The sequence below is a fragment of the Cynocephalus volans genome, chromosome 6 (genome assembly GCF_027409185.1).
Source record: "Cynocephalus volans isolate mCynVol1 chromosome 6, mCynVol1.pri, whole genome shotgun sequence".
In the NCBI taxonomy this organism is placed as follows: Eukaryota; Metazoa; Chordata; class Mammalia; order Dermoptera; family Cynocephalidae; genus Cynocephalus; species Cynocephalus volans.
The window spans coordinates 152,507,421-152,529,787 of NC_084465.1; the positions used below are offsets into that span (position 1 = coordinate 152,507,421).

General features: G+C 40.9%; 1 protein-coding gene across 3 annotated transcripts in view; it reads left to right on the forward strand.

Moving 5' to 3' along the window:
- Positions 1 to 22,367, forward strand: part of CCNY (cyclin Y) — a 218,041-nt gene that overhangs the window by 147,927 nt on the left and 47,747 nt on the right. For all 3 annotated transcript variants that reach the window (XM_063098704.1, XM_063098701.1, XM_063098702.1), the window contains exon 3: positions 8,869 to 8,903. In XM_063098704.1, coding sequence (XP_062954774.1) covers positions 8,869 to 8,903 — 35 coding nt within the window. The remainder of the gene's footprint in view (positions 1 to 8,868; positions 8,904 to 22,367) is intronic.

Here is a 22,367-nt window from a genome sequence, read left to right on the forward strand (position 1 = left end):
TTTCAAGGAAAGAATTTCAAAAACTACCTTACCCTGTCTTTTTCTCTAGTCTCAGTAATTGAGAGTAATGATCGGTCATTTTGCATGTGTTGGGCTCCATCCTGGGGCCAGCAGGTAATCACCCTGTGGCCTCCAGTTTGACAACCAGAGCTGCAGGGTGGAGCTCTACCTTAGGCCCTTGTTTGCCACTAGCTAGATTTATAGTCACCTAATCCCTTGGGTCATAATTTCCTATAAATTGGAAACGATCATATCTGTGTCCTCAGAAGATTGTTGTCCTGAAGCGATAGGATGAAGTCCTGGGCACTTGGTTAGCACTCCCTCAGTGTCTGCTCTTGTTATCTGTGAAGCAGGTCTTTGAGTCCCTCAGTGCTGACATGTGGGACTCCCCTGGGCCATCCTATTCCCCGGGGCTAGGAGAAGCCACCCCACCATCCTGGCACTGTAAGCCCATGTTCCAGATGGCTATTTCCCACTGTCTGGTAGACATCCCTGTCTGGAAAGCCCATATACCCCTCTGGGTCATCATGTCCAAATCAGAGTCACCATTTTTTCTCTCCTGCCATCTTCCTCTCCCTTATCTCCTATTTTAAGAAAAACCCCACTCTGTCTAGGTCCCCACTCAGCAACCCAGGATTCCTGTGATCAGTTCTAAGTCCCGTCTGTTCCCTAAATTCCTCATTCCTCCCCTTCTCTTCCTTCCTCCCCCCAGCTCCCTCACTCATGCCTTCTCTTTGCTCACCTGGTCTGTGGCATAGCCCTGTCCCAGCCTTCCTGCCCCATCTTGTCTTTCCCCTTTCCTCCTCGTGGCCCAGCCACTCCCTGCCCTGCTCAACCGTCGTTCTCCTCCTCACCAGCAGGGAAAGCGAGCCCCTCAGCATGGCACATGCAGCCCTTTGTGCCATCCCTGCCAGCCTCCTCCCCTGCATGCTCTACCATTCCCAGCTCCCGCAGTCCTGGGAGGCCAGCCCTCTGCGCTTTGTCCAGCCGTTGCTGTCATGGCAAGCTTGGTGTGCAGCACCCTGCCCTCTGCTCGGGCCAACCCAAAGGCTGCCCCTTAGGTGATGGTTTCCTGCTTCCCCACATTGCATCGATCCTCATAGGCACTTTCCCAGCTGTAACATCTCTGAGATCAGGGCAGTCACACTTGTCACAATTTAATTGGCAGCATTTTTTCTTTTTTAATGACACATTGAGTAATGGTATACCATAAAATCAGTGACATTAAATTCAGTGCAGTTAGTATATACCTTTATTATGGGAGAGATTATTTTTATGGTTTATAAATAAATACCAGGTCTATTTATCCACTAAATTGCATGTTGCTTGAGTAGAGGGATCAGGTCCTCCTCGTTTTGCAATCTCTGTACGAAACACAGTGGCTATCATATAGAAGAAACTTCAAAAGAAAAGGGAATGAAGGCATGATGGCAGGGAGTCACAATCCATCCTGGACAGACAGGCCAGGCATTGTGACAGTCTTCCTTGATTAGGTGGCTTTCTGTTATATGCTGCAACTTCACTTTCTTTCACATTCCCTGACTGTTAAAAAGGGACACATCCATTATTTGGGGCAGGAGGATGGAGATTCTTTAGGCCCAGAAAGTGTTCTTGGACATAACTCTTCTGGGTCTGAACTTGACATGCCCATCTTACCCTCAGAGCAGCTTTCCTCTTTCTATAATGAAAGGATCACTTGGCCAGGCCAAACCCTGTAAGTTAAAGGGACAAAAGAGGCCCTTTTGGGGCCCTGTGGCTCTCTTTTCTTGGGAGCATCCTTCTACTCCAGTGTCCAACCTCTTGAGCCTTTCAGCTGGAGAAAGCTGCTTGCACAGTACAAACTCGGATGAAATTAATTAGAACCAGTTTTTCTCAGTATGCCTTTTACTGTCTCCTCTCTCCCTGTCTATCTCCCTATCATAGGTATCTGGGGATACCTGTGCTATCCCCAGATTTAGTAGTCAGAAAATTGCTCAGTGAGCACAGACCCAGAACAGAAGTTGTTGGTGGCAATTCACCCAGGCTGGGGTGGATTTTTGTCTTGCTGTTAGTCAGACAGCACCCTCTGACCTGTTAGTTGATAGTGATTAACTCTTACTTTTCAGTTCTTTTTAAAACTCTGAGCACCCTTTCAATCTCCCTTCAGTTAACACAGACTAACCCTGTAATACTTTTCATAGCTTATTGTGTGTATAGCTTGCATCACATGGTATGTTTTTGGTCTCCTGCCCCATCACATCTAGGGAGGTACCTGAATTTCACTGATAATCTGACTCAGTTACCATGTAGGAACAGTTAATGCCTTGGAAAGATTTCCTAAAAATAGTGATGATTAAAAGCACAACCCTCTGGAATCGAGCTGCCTGGGCTGTTGGAGGCTTAGATCCATCACTCTCCATAAGATCTCTTGTATACGTGCCATATGATCTTCCTGAACCTCAAATTTTTCATCTGTAAATTGGAGTTAGTACCTCTTTGTGGGATTGTCAGAAGACTGAATGTGTAGTCTGCCCAAACTCTGAGCACAGTACCTAAAACAGCATAAGTTCTCAGGAAGTGTAATCCTTACTTTGGAGTGTAGGTTCTCATTTGCTCAGTTGGATTGAGTTTCTTCCTTGACCCGGGTCTCCATCTTCTTAAGCTTGTCTTAGATTTAGAGCCCTCCTTTGTTCTGACACCTTACACCAGAAAGCTAGGTCTGACCAGGAGGTGCAGGGATGTATACCAGCACAAGGGTGGAGGGTGCCCAGGCCCATCTTTTTCTGTCCATGTTTCCTTGATACAGTAGATCAATTTTGGACACCCCCCCACCCCCATTTAAGAGTTGCTTCTACACATCCTGGAATCAAACCAGCAAAACATCAGGTCTGAAATGATATCGGGCAACATTTGATAACAGCCCTTTATAATAGTATACGCAGCATCTTGAATCTCACCAAAAAAATCAAATGATAAACTCACCTCCACCATATGGCAGAATAGATATCTGATAGATCAACTGGTTGTAGATTAAATGTAGTGAATATAATCATAAACATCTAGAAACAATGTAAATGACTGTTTAATCTCAGAATGGGGAAGGGGCATGTAAGTCTATAAAAGCAGTAGAGAAAATTGCCTAAAAATGAAAATTATGTCAAAATAACACACCAATAGAAAAATGGGCATATTTCTGCTGGCATGTTTATGTATGAGTACATGTATGTTTGCACATATTTATATACAAATACATCCATTTACAAAAGTGCGTATACATCTGTGTAAGTATGCACAGAGACAAAACTTAAAAGATACACGCTGAAATACTAATAGTGACTGTCTCTGGGTTGTTGGATTGTATATTTTTTGCTTTATGTATCTCTGCATTTTTCAAGTTTTAATTTTTATTTGTAGTTGTGTTTTTTATTCTGCTCTGTCTGTTCCAAAATTTCTACAATAAACAAGCATTTCTTTTACAATAAGAAAAAGTTTTAAAAGGATCCCATTTTTTTGAAGTTTCTGTGCTTCTGAAGAAATCCTTTGGCCCTAGATAAATGCCACAGAAAACAGAAAACATCTAATATTAGTTGCCAGCTTAAATGAATAGTTTTCTCCTTATGCCCTACCTGTTTCTGCCTCCTATTCTCTCGCCTGGAATTTTCTCCTCTCCATGACTGGGTCTGCCCTAGACATCACTGATATTTTTCCTTCTCTTTTAATTTTTGTTTCATCTGCCTTATTTAGATTTCAGTTTGACTGTACAGAGCGTCCCATTGTTCTGTGTCCAGGTTTAGACATAAACCCAGGTCTGAGACCATTCAGAGCTCCTTCCTGCAGCACATGAGGTGTGCCTCGTGGGGAAATGACCTCGCTAGGATGCCTTGTCTGAGCTTGGAAGTATGGGGTGATAATCCTGCCACAGTGTGCTTTGTGTCCTAGTCATTTGTGTTTATGATTTACTGCCTGGTCATGGAATGAACTCAGCAAGGCAGGAGCCTCCTATGAACTCTGAACAGGGGCTCAACAGTTGTGTTTTGAATTAAGTGAATGATTGAATTCACTGAATTATTGATAGCTGTAGGAATTGTGTGGTAAACCCAAACTTATTGTGAGAAATTAATATTGAACTTTGAGTTTGATTGTTCAGATTAAACAAATTGATCTATGCTACTCACAGGAAAAAAGAAAGGGAAATAAAAGCTTTTCTTTTGAACCAGATTTTTATGATGTACATTGGCTCTACTATCTCAGCAATCAGTTTTATATCTCCAAACAAAATTTTATAATTCCTCACATTATAGTTGAAGCCTCCCACTTGTTTGGCAGAATAATTAATAGGCTAAGTAATTTTTCTTTGCAGAATACCTCACCTCTCTTCATATCGGATTCTAATTATCATTCTGTGTTTTATTTATTTTTATTTTTTTATTTTTTTGTCATTTTTTCGTGACCGGCACTCAGCCAGTGAGTGCACCGGTCAGTCTTATATAGGATCCGAACCCGCGGCGGGAGCGTCGCCGCGCTCCCAGCGCAGCACTCTACCAAGTGCGCCATGGGCTCGGCCCTCATTCTGTGTTTTAAATGGAACTCATTTCATGCAGATTCCAAGGGAGCTGGAGGTGGGTAGTAGAGAGGCAGGAGCCCGAGCGGCCCAGCACACGCCTTCTCTTTCCTTCCTCCTTCCAGCCACTCTCTGTCTGGGCCTGCTTTGGCTGCTTCCTAATTTTCAAAAGAAGGATGTTGGATTAAATGATACGGTGGGACCTCCTTAGTCCTAATAGCCTATGGCTTAATGGTGGCTGACACTTGGCATTGTAAGGTTGATTTTAGAAATGAAAGAGGAGAAACCAAGGCAATTCTTTTAAGTGCATAAAGGGGATTAGCTGAAATTGCATTTAGATTATTAACAAATTTTCATTAATAATTAGGCATTAGATTTTTCCAGGAAGTATATTTGTAAGAGTAAAGAAATTTTACTTCTGTGACATGTGGCAAGGAAATGTCCCGTAGCAACTTAAGTGAAATTTTGTTTGTCCCTCACATTGCAAACACTGTCATTTACTCCTCATTCCCCATTTTATCTGGAGATTTTTAATGCCAGTGGTAGTGATTTTGCTGATTTAGATGGCTTATTTTTTAAAGACACTGTTTATTGTACATTTTCTGTTTAAGTCATTATGCACTATCCCTGTAGCCAATTAAAAATCCTCTTCAACTATCATAGATTGGATCAAAGGAGATCACTATCATTCTTCTCCCAGGAAAGATGAGATTTATGATCCACATCAGTTTATTGCCTATTTTCCCTATCAAAGCAAAATGACTGTTAGTTTACTCAGTTATGTAGGAACTCTGAAAACTCCAGAGATTTTGTTATTAGTAACCAAAAATACTGCAGTTTTACAAATGATTAAAGCCATCTATTAGGAATGAGTTGGCATATTGCTTACACCATTACATAAAACAAAATACCTAAAGCATTTTTAAATTTCAGAGCTGATAAATTGCCCCAGTGGTTTCAAATGTATTTTGAATGACATTTAAATTTGGGTAACTTTGTCCGTCTTTTTTGGTGATACACCACTGTGAGAGATTTTACTTATTTTATTATTCCCCCCTGTGTTAGTGTCTTAGTCCTGCTCCAACTAGCTTAGGCAAAAAGGAATAATTGATTTTAAGGACACCAGGGTATCTCAGAAACCTCATGCGCGATTGGAAGTAGGTGCTAGAAGCCATTAGGAACAAAGGCAGCACCTGCCTTCTCATCATCCCCCTCCCCCATGCTTCTCTGCATGGCTGCTGTGTTGAATCACCAATCCCCCAGGTTCGGTGATTCAGTAGGGGGAATCATAGGACTCAAAATACAGTCACACTCAAGTCTATGACATTACAGTGAAAAGGCATGAAGCAAAAACAGTGTGAGGAAGAGGTGCATGAGTGAGGTCCACAGGAAACCAGGTGCAAGCCTCTAAGAGTCCTCTCCCAGTGGAGCCACACAGTTCGCACTTCATTCCCTCTGTGATGAATGGGTAGTGATAACACGTGTGAAATGTTCCCAGCCAAGGAAGCTTGTCGGTAGAGACCCTAGCGCCAGAGTTTTTCTTGAGGACTGACTGCTCATAGAGGAAGCCCCTGCCTGGTATGTAACAAAATTGAAGAGTCCCAGGAGGAAAGCAGGTATTCAGCAGAGGCTATAGTTTCTACAGACAGTTTAGGCACAATGAGCCACTCTTACCGATTAGGGAATGATGGGAACCCAAAATCCCAGTTCTCAGGTGCCAGCCAAGGGCCTGCCTTTTCAGAGGTGGCAGTCAGATGTGTTGCATTAATTCTTTCCTGCACAGCAGGAGATGTGCCCCACCCTACCCCACCCCATGCCTGAGTTGGTATACCTTCAATTAAGGCACTAGCAATGGTGAACTAGCATCTCAAGTAACTCCACATTCCTGGAGAGAGCATTAGACCACTAGGGTTGGGTATCCTTCCTGATCCAGGCAGTATGGTCAGAGAAATGGATCACCTAGTCCAAACGTGGGTATGAAATTCTTCCTGTCTATGTAGGGACAGGTGGTTAGTTTGCGGGCTTAGAAGACACTCCAAAAGGAAGTCAGTCATAGGGATGTGTGGAAAATTCACTCAGGCACTGTGCAGAGTTCATTTTGCAAAGTCCCTCTTAGAAACAGCATTACAAAATAATAGAGGAAAGTTACACCTGATTCAGGCTGCTTGAGCCTCATGTTTCAGATCAGATTCAGCAGACCCAGTTACTCTGAAGGAGATAGGGTAGTGTGTAGGTGTTCAGTTGTATAAGAGCAGTGAACGCCTAAGAGATTCCGTAATAGATTCAGATATCTTATCCTTAGGTGTTTTGTAATAGTCTTAGAGAACTTTTTTTTTTACCATTCTAATTGGAACAAGTTCAGGCTCATGGAAATTACTTGATTTGTCCCTGGGATTGATCCTTATGGGTGATGTACAAGAATAGCATACACTTTTACTATATTCCTATTTGTCTACTGTGGTTTTGTTTTTGTTATAAAGCTTTCTTGGTAAAACATTCAGTCAAAACTCTTGAAGGTTCTGTATTTCAGCCCTATGTTTGAATAATTCTTAATCTCCTCATTAGTACCCTTATAAGAAGCTCTAATATTTCTTGATGAATGGATATCTTTTATCTACTGGAGACACACAGCCTGATGTAGGGTGTTGAGGTGACCTTGGAGGTGGTTCTCATAATTGGGAGACACATAGTCTCTCTTGCACAAACCTATAGCTGTGATGCTCTGAGAAGAGCTAAGTGTCACCTACAGAATTTACTAGAAACTCTGTCAGGTCTATGGCCCATGTAGAAAGTGTTCCCAGATCCCTTCAGTGATCCCTTCCGGCCACACCCCCATTTTTCTTGGTTATGGTTCATATGTAGATGCTAATTTGGAGTTAGCCAGAAGTAACCACACTCCCTCCACACCATGCAGAGCAATCTGCACACTTGCATTCTTTGTGTGCAGGGCTGGCCTCTGGCATGGCCAGGTGCCCAGCACTCTGTGTGTGGCACTAACCTCCTTGTCTTGTGACAGGAGCAGGCTAATGGCCTGCACATGGATCCATCCATTGGCTTGGTGTAGGCACCTTCCGTCTGTCAGTCTCTCTCTTTAACGCTCCCAACAGTGTCCTCAGATTAGTTTTTGCTTTTGTATCTCTATTATCTTTGAGATATTAAGGGGGACATCAGTCATGCCAGAGAGGATAGGACTTCTAAGGAAAAGAGAAACGTTTCCTTGTGAATCTAAGAACCGCATATGAAGGACAGGGAAACAATTCCTAAGCTCCTCCAACAGATCAGCCAGAGGGTTTTTGAAAACTATAGTGAGTCTGCTTTGGGGCATGGCCTGCAGGGAAAAAACCCTCCTTAGATGGTAAGCTGGATTTGCACACTCTTGTTTTAGGATAACCTGAGTAGCATTATTGACTCCCCGGGACCTAAAAAGTCATCTCCTTGGAAGAAACCTATTCTTTATATCCTCGACATAACTACTGAATAAATATGTTGACAGATTAGTAAGCACCCACAAAAGTGAGTCCTTAGGAAAGAAAATACAAAATTCAATGGTATTAGGTTATTGCAAGCTCCTCTGGGTTCCCTGTCATCATCTACATCTCCAGGACTGAGGACCTCTGCTCTGAGAAACACCAAGGTCTGGGGGCACTGGAGGCTGAGGCACCGAGTGTGGGCCATGCTGTGCAGAAGCAGTGTGAGAAGCAGTTTTAGACAGACAGCAGTATTTATCATTGTGAGTTGTAGCAGCCTCACTGAGAAAGAGGGAGAGAGGGCACTGCAAGATGCTCGAGGGGGCCTTCAGACAAAAGCCTAGTCTTCCTCACCACCACCCAGTGTGGAGAGTGATTGGTTTCTGAGATGAGTAACACTTCTGATGCACTTCTGCCCTGTGTCTTAATGCTGTTATGGATATGGTGGTGGTTATTTATATTCCACCCATATAGTATGGACCTTTATGGGTCTAGTTGGGTTAGAAATGAATAGTCCTATTATTTGTTAATCACCTTAAACTAACGGATACATACAAATTTTATGAGATTTACTAATTAATATTTTATTCAGCTAATGGAAATTGATTGCCCCCTAATTGATTTCAGCTGCAGTTATTTTGTTAGGGTGCTATTGTTTAAGTGGATGTATATGTCCTTCTGTTAGCCAAGTTCAGATCTGCATTTGTGCAGGTCACATATCCCTATTTCTGGTAATTGAGCAACTGGATGCTTTGGTTGGTGGAAGGATGGGACCACGACACAGAGGCCCAGTCCTCAGCCACCTGCGAGGTGTTGGCATGCAGGTGTGTAACATTTCTGTTGCATCTTTTGTTTTCACAGTGAGAGAAAAACGCAAGAGTCTCTTCATTAACCATGTAAGTGAAGCTGTCTCCCTGTGTGTTTCATAATGACTGTACAGTGTAAAGAGTGGAATAACTGTGTCTGTGGTGGGTGGAAATGGTTCATGTATTTTATCGATACTTAGAAGAATGTGAAGAATGTTGCAATGTACTTAAACTCAGTTTGGTTTGTAATTGGACAAGCACCACTCAGTATTTATCCACTGTCCTAAATGTTTTTTCAGAAGCCCTAGACTCCTGTTGTTCATGGAAAGACGTGCATGAACAGTGCCTTACCAAATACCACACAGGTCCAAATGAAAGCCACTTTCTTTCCTTCCTTTATCCCCCCCCCCCCCCCGCAAATTCCTTTGCTTCTTGTAGCTCAGTTCCATTTGAATAAACTCATAATTGTTTTCCATGAGGCTTTCTGCCTCCACACTCTCTTTCCTCTTCCCAGTTGTGGTTTGTAGGTCCAGTAGAGTCCGCACATTCTTTTGGTGCTCAAAGAAAGAGGATAAACGTGATAACGCTTTAATTTTTAAAGGATTCTCAAAAATCCAGCCCTAATATCGTGGCCATTCTGAGAAGTATGTCCCTCCCCTGGTGGCCAGGTATAAGGTGTCCATTCAGCTACTTCAGCCTTTTTTCCTGAGCAGCAGGTGCAGCTGGCTGGCTCCAGCCCCCCACCCCCACCCTGTGGTAAGCCTTGCCTACAGACAAGTCATAGCCACCCTTTCTTCTCCTTATACATATATACCCCTTTCTTTAGGAGAGAAAACTATCTCCAAGAGGTATGGAATAATGAAATAGGTATATTATGAAAATAAGTGTGCTATATATAAATCCTCATACTAGAAACAAGAATGATGTATTTGACCTTACAAAGGTCTTTCTCAGGATTTTTAGACTGTCTGCATTTAAATATTTGCAGATCTTGAAGTACTTAACAGTAAAGCTGTTTTTAAAAGAAAAGCCATAATATTGCATTCCCTGCCCTTTGAAAATCTGGACAAAATGCAATTGAAAAGAAATTTGTAAGTTGGGCTGATGATGCACTTAAGGGGCTGCATGCTCTACCCTTAGGAGACTGGTTATTGCTTTGTAGTCAGTGTTGGTATATATGTGAGTATACAGGTTTCTATGAGTCAGAAAGTTTTTATCAGGTTCTGAAAGCAATTTGTGACCTCTTCCCTGGCCTCCTTAAATTTTGAAGCGTCAGTGTATATAGCATCTGTGAAATTACAATATATGTCATGGGGAAAATATGATGAAAATTGCCATGTTTTCTTTTTTTTTGAAAGCAGTATATACCTGGATATAGAAATTTGAGTGATTAGAACTAAATGCTTGTTTGCATTTTTTCCTGCTGGTTGCACCTGAATGCTTTCCCACTCATTAGCACATCTGCCGAGGAGCTTGCAAGGGAAAGAGTACAGCTGAAACTGTTCATTGCAGCTCTTTAAAGGTGTATTGAAGAAAGAGGAGGCTAAGAGTTTGATTGTCCATGTCACTGTGATCTTGGCTCATGAGACAGAGGTGTGCTCTTACAGTTTTAACCTGCACATCTATTTTTATATGCTCTCCCACTTACCCTCACATTTTGTGTCCTGCACAGTCCTGGGCACCTGCCACACACAAGGTAAATATCTGTTGGACCCAGCATAGGGATTCAGATGGTAGGCTGAGCATTGTAACTTAAGGTATCCTCTGTACACTAGCCCAGCCTTCAAACCTCTGTAAAACCTCTTATCTATTGACAAAATAAGTGAAATCACACAGTTGTTAAGATCTGCTCAAATGCACTTGTTCCTATTTTAAAAAGAAATTTCTTTTCTAAGTGTCTTATGTAACAGATGACCCCATAACAGCATGACCCTCCAATCTGTGAAGAGACCTAACTGCAAATGACCATATCAGTTCCGCCATGTAGGGAAAAGCCATTGGAGTGTGCCATTCCAACCCACTGAAATATAATTTGAGTGAAATTACCTGGAGATTCAGTTAGGCTAATAAACCAACTATGCTTTTCATGTTTAGAGACTTGGGCGTAATAAGTTAGCACAGCAGAGAAAGGATAAGGAATAATAATAATCAGTACCGTCTATTGAGTGCTGTACTGTGTGTGTGTGCCAGGCTCTGTTCTAATTGGTTTAGTATACTTACTCATTTAGTTAGCACAGTAACCATGCTGGCTAGGTACTATGTATCATTCCCATTTTACAGACAAGGAAACTGAGGCACAAAGAAGCTAGCCAAGTAAACAGTGGATCCAGGATTGGGACCCAGGGGATCTGGCTCCAGACTCCTCAGCCCTCTTAGCTTGCATCCTATATGCTCCTCAGATTGCAACACCAATTCCCACTGGGACAGAGGATGTTTAGCTTGCTTGTCTGAATTTAACATTTATAATTAAATTTTTATAGGATGATCTGTAGGACTCATTTCTGAATATGTATCCCGACTAAAATTAATAATTTCATTTGTTGTTGAACTCTGGAATGACAGTTATTCTTAGCCTTTGTTTGTAAAACCATTCCATTTTGTATTTGCTTTATTGAAAGGGATATTGTTTCTTTAATTTCTCCTTCAAGTTTCTGAAAAACCTTCATACATGTTGCTAAGATAATCTAAAAAGAGGCTCTAATTTAAGAAAAATGAAAGCAGTGGATATAGACAAGCCATTTAAGTGAGAGAAGAGGGTGGTTCAACTCTACTCCTATGATGGTGGTAACTACAGGGAAAATAACGTCTTCCAAATGGAGAAAAATGAGGTGTTTTTGGCTCCCAGCAAACAACACACATTAGCAAGTAAAAAAGAGTAGACTTTGGCCCAGAACATTCTTCAGGAAAAGGAGCAGTAGTGAATAGAACCCCAGGCTGGAAAAAGAGATGAGCCTTTAACTGCTCAGGAGAGCCAGGAGACTTAAAGGATTAGGTAAAAGGAGGCTGCTTGTGAAAGAATTATTATAGGTTTTAAAGCTTGAAACCATTTGAGGATAAACCACTCTGGGAGTTTTGACAGCAAGTTAAATCAGAGTGAATTATAGAGATTAATATTCTAATCAGCACCTATATTTTAGATGTAATTAACAGTTAAAGGAAACTTTAATACATTATGAAAGAACGATACGTAGGTATTTTTAAAAGGCTTATGAAAAAGGCTTTGTTTAAAGTTTGTACTTTATTTAAAATTTGGCGATGTTTTGGCTTTGCTTTTTTTTTTAAAAGGTTAGCTATTTTAATGAATATTTTAATTAGACTGTGAAAATCTGATTATAAATTGTGGGTGGTATTAGAGTTGTCTGGAGTCCAGAATTACTCCTGAAACTTCGTGAAAACTCATGCCTTTTACCTTGGCCTAATTTCTTTATATGACATTCCCTGCCACTGGTGACAGCATACCTGAACTGAATTAATCTAAGAAGTTTAAAAAAAAAGATATTAAAACTGAATGAGTCAGGAGTTGAATGGCCAACTTCCCTTATACCTCATTTGCCATAGATGCACTTTGAAATGAGAAAGCCAAACTGGGGATGTTGTGTCATCCTCACGCAAAAAAAATCAAAGTATTTGTCTCAACATTGAGACAGGTGATAGTTCTGCAAACTTTGTGAGGAAATAATGCAATTAGGGAATATTATTTATCGGTTAAGCAAGAGTCACATTGTTAGCTGGACTTGGAGCCAAAAGAATTTTGTTCAAGACCTAGTTCTACTACCTGCTAATTGGGTGACCTTGAAAAAGTCTTGAAGTCTCAGTTCTCTTATCTCTGAAGATGGGTCATAATTCTAGGCCTCTTTGATTCAAATGAGGTAATGAGCAGAAGGTGATTTGTGAACAAATTATACCACCATATAAATATGTTGGTATTATTATTATTGCCCATGGGAGTTTTAGATATATTTGATTTAATCTTCCAAGTTCAGTATCAAAACTGATGAAAGTCTTTTTGGTGTTTTGAGTAAGGATATAGTTTTTTCATAATCATTAAGACCAGGATTCCCTGGGAGGAGTATATTCTGTTTAACTACTTTTGGGAATACTGACTTAAATAGTTTTTGCTTCTCTTAAGTAGTTCAATTCAAAATTGACTTTTTCTACCTTTTAGCTTTTAATGCGATAAGAGTAGAATTCTTTATAAAATGGTGTCTCTTCTGGTTGTACGCCATCTGTAAGCCATAAAAGTCAAGGAATGAAGTGAGCTAGATCCAGGACTGAAATTTTAAAAATTTTAAACCTTGCTTTTGCCTCTGGAAAATTTGCTTTTAAATAGAACAAAAATGTATTTAGCAGCTGAGTACGTTAACATCAATACAATATATTTGGAGTGTGTGAAAGAAGACTCAGTAAGATTTTAATCTCAGTAAAATTTTAAAAATTCAATAAGATTAAGGAACTCCAACTTTTATTTGGAAGAAAAATCAAACTTACAGAAAAATTGCAACAATAATACAGAGTACGGGATTTTCACATCACTGAAGGAGCCTTGAGATACTTACGTTCTCAGACCGCTCATTGTACTTGACTCAACGATGTTGAAATGGGCTAAATGTTTTACTTTCTCTCTTCTTTCTTCTTTTTCATTTTTTCGTAGAATGTCTAGACATGGTAATGCTATATACACAAAACTGCTGGTACAGATGAAAAGCTTCTGTAGGATGTCAGTTCCTTGAGTGTATTGCTTGTGTGTGTGAAAGACTCTTTTCTTGCCCTTTCCTGTTTCCTCCTTCACATACCCTTCCCTTACTCCATCACTCTTATGAGGCGCAGAAAAAGCAGCACATGTAAAGTGTGATCAGCTGTACAAATATAGGATCGGTAATGGGTGGAATCGCTTTCCCAGTGCCTTTGCAGAAGGTCATTTGGAAAACTACATTGTCCTTGTTAAGACACACAAGTGAAGGGGTCACTGAACTGAAGTGATTTATCCTAGACAACTCATGTTGTGTTCTCAGTGGGTGTTGCTGTGTTTGAAGCCCCAGTCTTTTGTATATGGCATTAGGATCTCGTCCCTGAGTGAGCAGGCACAGATTCTCGACCACGGCTGCCTGGTCTTCACGTTGCTCAGACACTGCTGTGTGTGGAGAAGGGGCTGTTCTACTTTACCTTACCTCCGTCTTTCACTTCCCGGTTCCATTGGTGCTGGCCGCCGGGGGTTAGAGGGAGGCACAGCTGTCCCTGCACCAGCCGTGCAGGCCAGGGCCCTGTATGATTCCTCTCTCTCTTCACTCTGCTGTTTTATATTCACTTCATGTTCTCTTAACCATCTCAGCTTTCAACTTCATCACCTGCTTAGGGATTTCTGGAGTAGAGAGAGGAAAGAAAAAAAAATAAGTCTGAGGAGCAAACTTTCTGCTTGAAGCAGGGACTTGGTCAGGAAAGCCCTTTAAGAGGCAGACTCTCTTTCCCTTAGCCTCGAAGCAGAGCTCCTACCCCCAGCATCTGTGTGTTACAGTCTGTTCTTTGACTTTTCATATATATGTTTTTAACTTTTAGTTTGAAAAATGTCAAACTTACAGGACAGTTGTGATTATAATATAGAAAACTCTCGTATACCGTTTACCCAGATTGACCAATTTCAAACTAGTGTTTTATCACTTTCTACATGTCCCCTGATCGTTATCATATATTATTTTTTCTGAATTGTTTGGGAGTAGCTTGTCCACATCATACCCTTTGCCCCTAATACTCCACTGTGTACTTCCTAAAACCAGTTCTACTCTCTGTGTAACCAAAGTATTGTTATCAAAATCAAGGATTCAACATTGATACAGTTCTTTTTAATTTAACTGTCCACATTCCATTGGATTAAGTGGCCCCTAATGTCCTTTATAGTGTATTTTTTTCTGGTATCAGTTTCAGTCCAGGATAACACATGGCATTTAGTTGGCATGCCCCTCAGTGTCCTTTAATCTGGAGCAAATCTTCAGCCTTTCTCTCTTTCCTGACATTGATATTGTTGGAGAATACAGGGCCAGTTTTTTTTTGTTTTTTTTTTAACAGAATGATTCTCATTTGGAATTTGTCCAAAGGATTCAGGTGAGCATTTACAGCCAGAGTACTACAGGGAATGTTCCCTTGCCCTTTTCAGGGCATCAAATTTGGAGGCACACACTATTCATCTGGCCCTCATTGGGGATGTTGGCTTTGATCACCAGGCAAGGTGCTGTCTGGATTCTCCACTGTTTATTTACTAGTTTCCCTTTTGCAACTAATAAGCAGTTTATGGGCAGACACTTTAAGACCATACATATATCTGCTCTTTATCCCCACCCCCAGATTTAGCAACTATTGATCATGCTTGCTGGAACCAATCTTTATTATTTTGGTAACAAAATGGTTATTTTCCAGCCCCGCTAGTTCTTTCATGTTTGTCAGTCGGCATTTTACTCTAAGGGAGAGCCTTCTCGTCCTGTCTATCCATCCACCCACCCACCCATCTTCAGAATGGACTCTTGGATTTCTGTTTTTTCAATGATAAAAATACAGGTCATTCCTGTCCTTAATGATTTTGGTGCTTACATGGTCCTAGATTTGGCTAGTGGCAGTCTCTTCACACTGGTTCTATGTTCTTGTGACATGCCCCCATCCTTTTTCCTGAGCACTGCTTTCCTTTTTGGCACAGTAAGATATTCCAGGCTCATCTTGTGCCTCCTCTGCCTCAGCCCTGCAATCAGCCATTTCACTTGGGAGTTCAGATTCATTTTAGTGACAAACAGCTTTTTAGAAACCATGATCTGGACACCATGTTTGCTCACTGCTACTGGGGTGTCATAGCTTCTAGGCCCATTCAGCAGACTCAGCTAGGAAATAGATGTTTCAAAAAGCATGAATTCATGTTAATACCTTAAATTTCCAATGCCAGTCCATCACATTAGGATTTTTCTTGACTTTGGTCTTTGACTATTTTTTTTCCTTATGAAAAACTTACTTTCTAAAAAGCAGCTTTATTGATATATAATTTACATGTTATAAAATTTACCACAATAAAATATACAATTCATTGCTTTGTCATATATTCACAGAGTTGTACAACCATCACCATAGCCGATTTTTGACCATATTTATCAGCCCAGAAAGAAAGCCCATACCCATTAGCAGTCATTCCCCATTCCTCACTCTCCTCTAGCCCCTGGCAACCATCTACTTTCTGTCCTATGGATTTGTCTATTCCGGACACTTTATATAAGTGTAATCATATGTGATCTTTTGTGACTGGCTTCTTTCACTTGTATTTTCTTCAAGGTTCATACATGTTTCAGAACTTCATTGCTTTTTATGGTCAAATAATTTCATTTATGGGTATATAATATTTTGCTTATCTACTCATCAGTTGATGGACATTTGGGTTGTTTCCACCTGTTGGCTTTTATGAATAATGCTGTTATGAGCATTCTTGTACAAGTTTTTGTGTGGACGTGTTTTCATTTTTCTTGTTCATATACCTAGGAGTAGAATTACTGGGTTATATGTTAACTCCATATTTACCATTTTGAGGAATTGCCAAACTTTTCCAAAGTAGCTGGTATTTGGCTTTTAATATTTTATTAGTTTGTAGTCTTATTAATTGGATTTTTAACTCTGATCAGCAATAATATACTTGTTTCTTCAAAGCACAACTCTTTTTTTTAATTTTGTTTTTTACTTCCTTTGTATTTTAAATTTTTTAAAACTTTTCCCAAGAGAAGAAATGACTCTTCGGAATCCTTAAGGTTTTGACTAATGTAACTGTTTAGAGTAACATATTTTCACATAGAGAAATGTGAAGGTAAGAACAGCATACCTGTAGCAAGAAGAGCACTGTTAGGAGTCAAGTGTCTGAATTCTGATTCTTTGGATACTTCTCCGCTTTGTGATAACAAGTTACTGTGTCACTTGGCAAAGTGCTTTAATTATGTCACCTGTAAAGAGAAGCAGTCCACTTACCTCCCCTGTCTCCCAGGATAGTTACAAAAGGCAGTGGAAATGGGATAATGTGAAGGTCCTTAAACCTTTGCATTGTACAAATATACTTGGCATATTTGAATTTCTGTGACAGTTTACTAATTATGTGGAAGAGAGAGCTCTAACAAAGCAGGAAAGAAACTTGAGTTTCTTGCATTCCAGGGCTAGTCCAACCCATTTTTGAGTCTTTCTCTGTAGAGTAAATTAAAAATTTTAAGACCTGCACTTGAATAAACATCTGTCCTACCTTATCCTTCGTATTCATTACTTATCCCACCGTACCCTTGAAAGTCACAGCCTGGAATATATATATGACCATTAAACTCAAAAACTGAAGTAATAGTAGGAAAATGTTATTTTATAACTGCAGAAAGAATCAGGCAGCAATAAACCTCATGCTAGTTGCTGAGCAGAAGCCTCCTGAGGGTGTGCCTTAGTTAATTTTCTGTCCTTTATAACAGAATACTTAAAACTGGGTAATTTGTAAAGAAAAGAAATTTATTTGTTACAATTCTGGAGGCTGGGAAGTCTAGGGTCGAGGGAGCGCATCTGGTGAGAACCTTCTTCATGATTGGGACTCTGTGCAGAGTCCTGATGTGTTACAGAGTATCACCTGGTGAGGGGACAAGAGCATGTTCATGTGCGTTCTTCCTCTCCTTATAAAGCCCCCAATCTACTCCCATGATAATCCATTAACCCATTCATCCACAGGTGGATTAATCCATTCATGAGAGGAGAGCCCTCATGATCCAGTCATCTCTTAGAGGCCCCACTGTTCAGGTACCATATTGGGGATTAAGCTTCAGCATGAGCTTTGGAGGGGACAGACATTCAGACCACAGCAAGGAGTGTGCAGTCAATCAAGAACACTTCCTTCCCTCATATGATGCCAGTCCTAAATGGCTGTATTTCTGGATTTTTGATTCACAGTCAGAACTATAATGAGAAAAAGTACTTCTCATTATAGAGTCAATGCACGGAGCCATGATGAAACCAAGATTTGACCTGGGATTGAAGTAAATTATGAATGTAATTATTTTGCAGTGACAGCATGCATGACTCACAATAGCGCAGCATTCTGCCTCAAAATTGGCATTTTCCCAGTTTTTGTTCTTGAGATCCAAAGTTGATTTATTTCTCTGCTTTCACAGAGAATGATTTTGTTTACTTCTGTTCTTAATTCCATGGCCATTTGCTTTTCTACCTTATAGTCTTTCCTTACTGTAAAAAAATTGATCCTGCTAAAAGCTGTGCATCCTTTTTCTTTCCATGGAATAATAGTTTGTAGGCATCTTGAGGTCAAAAATGAGGGTTTTTCCTTTGTTTTGTTTTTTCATCTTGTGTCTCTGTGGCCCATGGTATTGGAAAGACAAGTATGGTGCCTTCCTCTCTCCAAGCCCCAGAGACTTCTGCATGTTGTGTACATTATCCCAGCTGGGAGCACTTCTGCCCTGTTGGATAAGGGCTCCAGGTTTGCACTGCTTTTGGAATTCCATGGAATGTCCTTGACTCCAGCTATACCCCGTATCAGCTGTGTGAATCAGGAAAAGATAGTTTTGTAAAATGAGGGGAATGCTCCTTCCTCCTTCATGCTTTTGTGGAGACTGTGTGTATTCCATGAGTGTTCAGGAGGTCGTAGGTGGTGAGTGGGACAACCCAGCCTCTTTCTCCATGTCTGCACTCTGTCCCACACATGTCTGCACACATCAGGCCTTCAGCTAACTCTTAATAAAGGATTGCTAGTGCAAAGTTCATTTCTCTGTGCCCCAGGAGGCTGCAGACAGAATCCTTCCTTCTCTGGCAAGGTCATAGTTTGCCCTCCTTAGAATTGGGGTTTTTTGGTTTTTTTAATTGTGGAGATTTCATTTTTAAAGATTCTATTTATATCACTTTCTTAAGAAAAGCTTTATCACTTCTTTTCCTCTAATAATAATATGTCATATTTTTTAATGCTTTTTTATTTGATCCTAACAAACCCTAAGAAGAAATAGTACAATTTCATCTAATCATTGAAGATGGGCAGTTATAGCACAGAGACTCTTAAGTGTTACTGAGAGACTTAACATTTACTGAGCACATTTATGTGCTAAGCGCTTTACAGGTATTTCCCATGTAGTCCTCACAGCACCACAGTGGAGGGCAGGCTCTGCTGTCTGTATTGTACAGGCGAAGACATTGCTTTGGGAGGTTAAGCCTAAGATGATAGGCTTATAAATGATCAGTTATTGCCCAAACTGGGACATTTTAGAGTGTGAAAGGGGCTGCTATTATTTGTTACTCCAGGATAACAGGGGCAACCAGGACTGTCCCCAGCAAGCCAGGATATGTGATTGTCCTACTTAAGTAACTCACCCAAGCTAACAGCTAATCAGTGGCAGAGGTACATTCTGAGTGCTAGGCTTTCTGATTCCAACCAGGCTCTTGCCTGCCCTGTCCTGGAACATCTCATCCACATTAGCCTTGACTCTTTTGTTCTGCCAGCCACTGCCCCACTACACTGTGTCCTGGGCCTGTCAGCATTTCCTGGCCTCTTAGCCAGCTCGTTGCCACACAGCAGATTCCGTTCTGCCGTGCCGCGGCTGCACTGTCACCAGCAGCTCACTGAGGCTCCTGCTGACATCCTGGAGGCACATTTCCCTGTGGTTGGTGGCAGTGGTATGCGCACTCTAGTCTCAGAAATGGGACCGTTCTTCGTTTGCTGATTCAAGAAAATTATCCAGTCTGTACCTCCAAGACATTTACAGTCTGGACCCTAGAGAGAACACAGACGGGTGAGCTGGAAATATAACAGAGAGTGATCAGTGCGGTGAAGGGCAACCACAGGGTGTGTAGAACGCACAAGAGGGGCACTCAGCCCAGTGGGTCTGGAGCGGGGAGGCCTCCCAAGGAAGGGTTGTCAGCAGGTTCTGAAAGCTGAGTAGGGTCCAGGAAGGAAAAAGGCCTGTGGATTATCGGATGAGAAGGTTTGAGAGAGCATGGCACACGGTGGGAAGGCACGGACATTGGAGTCAGACAAATGTGGCTTTGAGCCCTGGTGTCTTAGATTCGATGTTGGAAATGTTACTTTATTTCTCTGACCTCCTTTGACTTATCTGTAAAATGGGAATTCTACCTGCTTTGCAGGGTATGTTTGAAGCAACCCAGAACATGGTTGGCTCATGTTTGATGACCATTAAATAAATGTGATTGTTGTTACTGTTATCACTTAATTATGTCTAAGTGTAGTGTACACGGAAGGAGAGAGTGAGTGGTGAAGCTGGGGAGGTGAAAAGATGGTGAATGTCCCTCTCCCCAGTATAGAAGCTCTGAGACATTTAAGCATGGAGGCCACGCCATCTGATCTGCTCTGTAGAAAGATGACAGTAGCATCAGAGAAGTAGCGTTTGGAGAGGAATGAGCCTAGAGGCAGGGTGATTATTGCAGTGATGCAGGTGGGAATCCATGGTGGCCATTCATGCAGCCTTAGCGACTGGAGGGATGTAGAGGAAAGGAAGATTTAGAAACATACTTAGAAGGTGGAGTCAATAGCACTTGATGCAAGGAGACCAAGGGAAAGGAAGACAGATGCATGAATATTTTGCGGATTTCTGGTTTTAAGCCATTACAGTTGATTGTAGGAGCCAATTAGTTTGATATTTGAGGTGCCCATGAGGAACACTGAGGTAGAGAGGTCCACTAGGCAGTGGTGGGCTCAGAAGAGTAGTTGGGTCCAGAGAGGAGAGATTTGGGAACTCATCAGAGAGCGGAAGGAAGTTGAATTAATGGGAGTGGTTGAGAATGCCCTGGGAAAGAGTGTGGAGGGAGAAGAAAAGACGATCACATTTAAGGAAATACAGAGAAGTGGAGTCCACAAAAGGGACTGAGACTGAGTAGCCAGAAAGCAAGGGGAAAGCCAGGAGAGAACCCAAGAGAGGATTCTCAAGTCAAATATGAGTGAAAAGTACCCACTGGTATAGCAGACTGGAGTTCCTTGTGAAGGAAGGGAGTGTGGAGTGTGAGCCAATTTGGAAGTAAAGTTTGAATGGAGCGACTAGTTAGCCCTGGCCTGGGGAAGGTCATGTCTTCCACTCGAGGCGAGGGGGTGGGTATGACAGGTTCATTTGCTAGGGAGGAAGAATGAAGAAGGTGTGTGGACATTGCCTACTGGCCTCTCAGTTCTCTGTGACCTGCACACCCCACAGGAGCTCAGGGCCAGGCTGTGGGCAGAGTATTGAAGAGGTGGGTGTGGGTGTGGGGGTTTAAATATTCAAGGGAAGGATTTCAGGTCACTGTGGATAGGCCAGTGGGGGTCTTATCCCTGCTCCTCCCTTCTCTTTACCCTTCACATTGATTGTATATGTGTGTGCACATGTGTGTATCTGGGTATCTTTGTATCTGACAGACATCAGCATTGTAATTACCTAGGGGGATAAGCTCATTATTTTGGGACACATGATACTCTTTAATAAAATCTTCTTAAATATATAGTTTAACAATTTTTGTGTATTACCTTGATGTAAATAATAGGTTTTATACTATAAACATTATGTGAATAGGTAAATGAGATGATCTTGTTTCAGTCTAGCTCTAAAATTCTACTACACTACATATTCATAACTTAATTTGTAAAATATGCATTATTTCAAAAAAAAGATCAAGAGCGTTTCTGGTAGAAATTTCTAGTTATTTCAGCTTTTTAAGAACGTGATGTTTCAGATCAAGAGAAATTTATATTCTATGAATCTTATAGTACTGGCATTCCAACAAATGACTTAATGCCCGAATGATATTTAAGGGGTGAGACACCCTTAAAACCAATAACTTTATAACTTAGATTTTTATTATTTTTATTATTACTTAGGATTTTTATTCAATTTAGAAATTGTTAAATAGTTTGAAAGCTGAGTTGGGAAATTGAAGGCTTTGATACATCATCAGCCCTTAGTTCTGGGATACTCAGACTAACAGCTGTGTGATCCCAAGGCCAGGACTGGGTTCAGTGTGGCTGGTTTTTAGTTAACCCCCCTGACCTTTAGGGACTGGGCCAACAGAGGGGTGTTCGTGCTCATTAGCTCATAAAGGTAATTTCTTAGATTATGAGGGGATGTAGACTGTACTCACCCAAGTACATCACTCATCTCTCCCTGACTTCATGGCTTATATTTTCTTAGGGAAACCATTTATTCTGTGCAGTTCCCATTGTATTTTAATCTGGAAGGAATTTGCATCAGAGGAAATAGTTGAAACCCCACAAGAAATAGAAGTGAAATACTATTGTCCTTTTGCTTCATTGTCGGGATTATTAAGTTACTTCATATTTCTGAAAATTCACTAACACTGGAAAAAATTCAATTAATTACTTGATTTTTGTGTTAAATATAGTATCTGTTGAGATTTTTGTTTAGTAGTTTTACACCTGTGTGGAAAATTTCACGAGAATTTTTAAAGCTTGCTACCCATACTTGATAGTTATTATTAGAGTATGAGTTTTAAGTGTGTCTTCTGTGACTTAAATGTGATTGCTACAAGAGCTTAAAAAGAAAAAGAGGATTGTTTTTAATGCCTTTGGATTGT